The sequence below is a fragment of the Protobothrops mucrosquamatus genome, unplaced genomic scaffold (assembly GCF_001527695.2).
Source record: "Protobothrops mucrosquamatus isolate PMUCROS unplaced genomic scaffold, P.Mucros_1.0 scaffold2116, whole genome shotgun sequence".
NCBI lineage: Eukaryota > Metazoa > Chordata > Lepidosauria > Squamata > Viperidae > Protobothrops > Protobothrops mucrosquamatus.
The window spans coordinates 279874-285908 of record NW_015388217.1 but is presented as its reverse complement, the minus strand read 5'-3'; the positions used below and the strand labels follow the sequence as shown (position 1 = coordinate 285908).

Genomic DNA, 6035 nt, shown 5'->3' with positions numbered 1-6035 from the left:
AAAGGGGAATGTTTGTAGCTGAGGGGTCCTTGGTGTTCTCTGAACTTGCTTGTTTTCTTACAGACAATTCATTACCCAAACTAGGTAACATCTTCAGTGCTAGTAAGGAGTGCTGTTTGCTGTCAGTTTATATTTTGGTGGCTTGCCCGTCTGTTGGTTGGGTGGTCTTAGAGATTCTTTGCTTGGGCTGTTTACTGTTGGTTCTTTGGTAGTTTCTTGATTGGGGTGTTGTTTACTTGGTCTGAAGTTAACCTTGGAGTTAATTTATGTTGATCTGGGTGCTGATTGCTGGTGGAGAGGTGCTTAGGTCTTTTTGTTCCCTTTTGGGCAGCTTGATTGTCTCTTTTGCATAGTCTGTAGATGTTGTCAATGTCTATGTGTCTATTGATGGCTAATTTGTCAGAGGGTCAGGCTTCTAGAAATTCCCTGTCATTTTTGGACTTGATCTGGTCTAGGATTGTCACATTTTCCCAATTGAAACTATGTTTAAATCTGTCTATATGTTGTGAAATTAAAGAATTTTCCTCATGTCTTCTGTCTGCTAGTTGATGTTCATGGATGCGTTCTGCAAGTCTTCTGCCTGCTTGTCCTACACAGTGGTTGTTGCAGTTCTTACATTGTAAGTTGTAGATGATTTACATTTACAATTGGATTTTCACCACAGAAATTCTGCGTTCTATTAATTTTTAAAAGCTCTGGTATTATTTTTTTTAATTTTTGATGGACATTTCCCTTTTTTCCATCTATTTTTATTGTGGGAAACATTATCTCAACATTCTCTGTAGTTATTCTGGCATGCTATATCTAATTCCCCTGCCCTTGACAGAAACTGTTTTTGCTTCACTGTGAAAGCTCAGTTACAAGCAATATTCTCCTTTTTTAAAAATATACATGGAGCCAAAACTTAATTGTACTTAGCCAACATAGGCTGATTAGTAAGCTAATAAAGTGTGAGCAGGATGGCATGACAATTAGGTTGATATGTAATTGTTTCAGAGATGATTCAGAGCACTGATCAATGGTTCCTCATTAAATTGGAAACAGGTATCAGTCATATTTTCCCTACATTTCAATCCTGTAATGTAAATAATGCATTGGATGAATAGGTGGAGGGAATCCTTATCAGATATGGAATGGCCCAAAATTGTTGGGATACTTAAGGGAAGGCAAATAATATGTTGGAAAAATGGTAACAAGATCAACTTTAACAAAGATAAGCTTTTTCAACCAGGAAGCCAAAGTCCAGCACAGTGGTATAGAATAGGTGAATTCTGGTTGGGTAATGATCTAGGAACATTACCCAATTTATTACAAACTTAACAACTAGTGTGGCATGGTTGCAAAAAATGAAGTGAAATGAAATATTAGACTACATCAGCAGAAGTCTAATTTCTAATCACATGAAGTAATTATTCCGTTTTATTCTGTTATGGACAGATTCCTCTTCATTGTATTCTTCAGATGCCTGCAAGAATATCATAAGAGAAGATCAAGCCCTTCTTTCCCTAGTTCCAGAGCATTGGATACAAAATAATAGACTTAAATAACAGATTGTAACAGAATGCTGGGAGGGGGAATCTTAATATTAAAAGTAATTTAACAATGGAAATAGTTATCCAGAGAGCGAACAAATATATTCATTGAATATATTCAAATAGAAGCTACACAGCTATCTGTCTAGATCAGGGGTGTTAAACTGCCGGCCCGCGGGTCAGATGCGTCATGCGGAAGCCGCGCCCATCCCATTGCCGGCAATGGCAAAACTCTCCCGATACGTTGCGCAACATCACGTGACGTCGCGAGTTTGACATGTCTGGTCTAAATTATTTTAATTTGGATTCTTACACTGGCCATGGGTTGAGCTTGATAGTGTAAACAAATTCTTCCAATTCAATATTTCTATAATTTTGTGCTATTAGTAAGAAAAAAATAAGAGAAAGGGAGGGGGCCCCACAATAAAATCTTGTGTTGAAATGAATGCCAAAGGGGACATACTGTTATTTTCTGCCCTTGTTTCTACCACGATACAGGGTAGGACTTGCTTCCTTTGGTTTGGTGTATCTTGTAATAAAATGTTTATGATATCTTGCTCTCTTTTTGTCTGTTTCAGGGCCATGTAATGCTGCTACTTCTCTTAGATTTATCAGCCTGGAAAGTTGTTTCTGTTCCTAGTTCTTTTTCCTTTTTGCTCCAGCTCATTCTTCCAAGATGGCCCAGGATGGAGCAGTTATGTGCTTCCATCCTAACCATGCTCTGTCATGCCAACGCTATGTTCAAGCAATGGAGAAGACATCACAGCTTCCCGCTTCCAAGAATGTGATACCTGCTTCTTTTAATCCTTATCATAGTCTCTCACCCAATGCTGGCCGGATTCATTTCCTCCGCAAGGGACTAACTGCTGAACCTTTGCGATCCCAGCTTGGCATATATAACAGTACTGGCTCCCTAACGCAGAAGATAACGAAGATGAGTAACTTTGGAAACGGCAGCTGTCTCATCTCAGGAAGAGTAACAGCTCCGTGTACTCCACTAAGAAGTTCCCCATGTCCCTCAGGCAATCAAGTCCCCCTGGTAGTCCCAGTCACTGGTGGTCAGAGTTCTGTGGTGACCTTTCGCTTTATTGAGAAGGCCAATGTGAAAACTTTAAATGGCTTCCCGCTGATGGAACCCAGGAAAGAGAACGGTTTGAGCAGAAGTTTGGAATCTGAAGAGGATTTTCACATTGAGTCCAATAAGCCAAGGAGCCAAAAGACAAACGTTCAGACACAATATTCCTTACAGAACAAAGTCACGGCATCCCTGAATCCTGTCATTTTGGATAACAGAGTGGGCTTCAAAGCCCAGACAGATAAATCCTCTTTGACCGTGACAGCTGAACAGGATCCAGTGGTTCTCAGTGGTAAGCAGGAGCGTCTTGAGTTTAAGCCAAAACCAGAGATATCTGCTTCAGATCCTCTTCTTGCTGGAAACAGATTTCTTGTAAATGCACAGCCCGCTTTGAGTTGGGGTAATGGAACTCCACTTTCTCTTGGTGCCAGTTGCCCTTCCAGTTCCCTCACTGATGGGATGAGCAGTCTATCTAATGATCTCTTATGCCATCAAAGACACACACAGAGCAAGGAGCCACAGTACCAGGTACTTAGTAAGTCCAAATATTTTCTTGCCAAAAATGTTATCTAAATCTAGATATTGGAAATCTCACATCTAGGGATCCTCCTAAATAAAAAAATCTCTGTTCTTTCTACAGGAAAGCTTGTGGGCCCATTCACGTGAAAGCTCTGTCCATGCCCAGCGTGTTGCCAAGGCCAAATGGGAATTCTTCTATGGCTCAGTAGAATCTCCTAAGACAGGTAACCCACTTGCTGCTACTGTATTATGACAAACATTTCTTAATGATCCATCACCATGAAATGATGTTCTGAGCTGATGTTTGTTATAGATAATGTAAGTATTGTAGAACGCCTTTGTCAGTGATGGCGAACCTTTTAGAGACCGAGTGCCGAAACTGCAACCCAAAACCCACTTATGCATCGTCGGGTGCCGGGTGGGCACCCGAGTAGTAAGTACTACTATTCAACTACAGCTGCAACCAAGAACTGAATGAAGACCCTTTTCAACGAGTTTTTAGTACAGCTAAATACCTTATTTTTACTCATGCATCTGAAGTTTCTGGAGATTTTTGCTACTGAATTTCAGGTTAGTATTTTTTTGCTGACATTCAGCAAAAGAGAGCTTATTCCTTATGGTTAGCATATTATGCAAAACAGTGTTCTTTCTGTTTCGCATTTTCAACATACAAGTACATAGGCCAGTGGTGGCGAACCTATGGCACGGGTGCCAGAGGCGGCACTCAGAGCCCTCTCTGTGGGCACACGCGCTGTCGCCCCAGTCCTAGGCCTTCAGCTGGGTTTTATAAAACCTTTTCACTTCAGGCCTCCGCTACCGTGTACAAAAAAAAAAAAGGTTCAATCAATCAGTCAATTTCAACTTCTCGCGGGAAAAACAAAGATCTTGCAAAGTTGAAATTGATTGATTGAACTTTTTAGTCCCACCCAGTCTGCCGTTACCACTGCAGCCACGCCCACCCAATGGGCCACACCCTCCCGGCACCCGACGATGCATAAGTGGGTTTTGGGTTGCAGTTTGGACACTCGGTCTCTAAAAGGTTCGCCATCACTGGTATAGCTATTCCTCTTACATTGCTGTGTCTCAAAGGAGCAATTGATAAAACCTCTACTTCTTGTTGAAAATATCTCTCTTCAGTCTTCATTGCATTTTCAATTTGAAATGTGGGGTTTGTTCTCCGGAAATAATCCTTGTAATGCGAGGAATACTATGACTAAATCCACTGCCTGATTTTATGAATATAAAACTGGAACTCTTCTTGCGAATAGATGCTGAACATGCAATGAGGAGAACAGGCTGTAGGAAGGAGGACGAGCTGATCTTACCATACAAAGTGGCAGAGGGAGATATGTGGTTCTCCAAAAATTTACTCGTGAATGAATTTATTTGTGAAATAATATTCATGATTACGAAGTACAGTGGAATTATTTTTAATGATTTTCTACTGGCAGAGCGCTCCTAGCATTCCTAATTCAAAGGCACTGTGCAACTATTCATATCTGTGATATGAAAATATGGAAATAATAATTAGGATTAATCGAAGGCATGAAATTAAAAGGAGAGGGGTTGGTAATACAACAGTATGTCCAGCCCACTATGTCTAGCAAGGAGAGCATGCTCCAAGCACCTTCCATCAAACAATGCCATCTTGTTGTACCCTGGAGTTGAGCCTTCTCTGTGGCTGCACCTGCCTCTGGAACAGCCACCATCCAGTGATCCAGATGGCCCCAACTTTGGTAAGGCTTTTGGTAAGGCTTTGGTAAGACCAGGCTGTTTCCCCAGGAATTTGGGCCAGAAGGTAAAATAAACTCTGTTGATGCAGCTTTTTGGTTTAGGTCTTTTTGTTTTGAGCCAGCTATCATGGATTATACACTATGGTGGATTTAATTTTTGTTCACTGCCCAGAATCACCGTTATGAAACAGGTGGCTCCAAAACTCATATAAATAAGTGAATGACATGTTGGGAATTATCTGATGCCTTTTAACTACTTGTATTATAAATAAGCACCATTTAATAAAGTTATAAACCTAACATTATACTTTAATAACTATGACAATGTTTAAGATAAGTAGTGTTGATATAGAACAGTGATGGCGAACCTTTTAGAGACCCAGTGCCCAAACTGCAACCCAAAACCCAGTTATTTATCACCGGATGCCGGGTGGGTGTGGCTGCGGTGGTCATGGCACTGGGTGGGCGGGGCCAGGGCAGCGGGGGCCAGTCCCTTGCCATCTCCGGGGCATGGCACATGTGCCCACAGAGAGAGCTCTGAGTGCCGCCTCTGGCACGCGTGCCATAGGTTCACCACCACTGATATAGAAGTACTGGGCAAATGTTATACATAAAGAGCCAGAATCACTTAGGAACCGTACGTACATTTTGTTTGTAATACAGAATCTCTGTAATTCCAGGGATGCCGTCTCAGAGTGCACTTGATCCTTCACCCCAGCTACTTGAGAAATCCAAACTCTCAGTGCAACAAAACCCAGAGGAGATGAGGCCAGAACACAGTCTATGTCATGTAGAGGTAGAAATTGAGATGACTCCACCAAAGCTTGAAAACTGTGAAACTGGAATAATCCGCAGAACCGTGAAGTATTCAGAGACTGATCTGGACTCTGTCCCCTTGAGATGCTACCATGAGACAAACATTGATGATATTTTGGCTGAGAAGGAAGAAGTGGATTCAGCCATTGAGAGCCAGAAGGACAGCGAGAGCAATTTTAGTTCCACGGGAATTCCAAGGAAATTAAACACGGTTCCAAATGACCTCTTCTTTCAGCACGCCATGGAAGAGGATAGCAAACCTTTAGACAACAAGAACCAGGGAAATAAATACGGTGAAATATCTGGAGCCATGGTACATCACCAGGAGAGGTGAGGATTTCTCCAAGGGTGGCAATAGAG

The 6035-nt window shown here is 41.7% G+C and overlaps 1 protein-coding gene across 1 annotated transcript in view; it reads left to right on the top strand.

The window, feature by feature from the left end:
• The first annotated feature begins 2208 nt into the window (after positions 1-2208).
• PSD (pleckstrin and Sec7 domain containing) overlaps positions 2209-6035 on the top strand; it is a 73923-nt gene continuing 70096 nt past the window's right edge. Inside the window, 3 exon segments of the mRNA XM_029285720.1 lie at positions 2209-3135; positions 3248-3350; positions 5540-6005. Coding sequence (XP_029141553.1) covers positions 2209-3135; positions 3248-3350; positions 5540-6005 — 1496 coding nt within the window.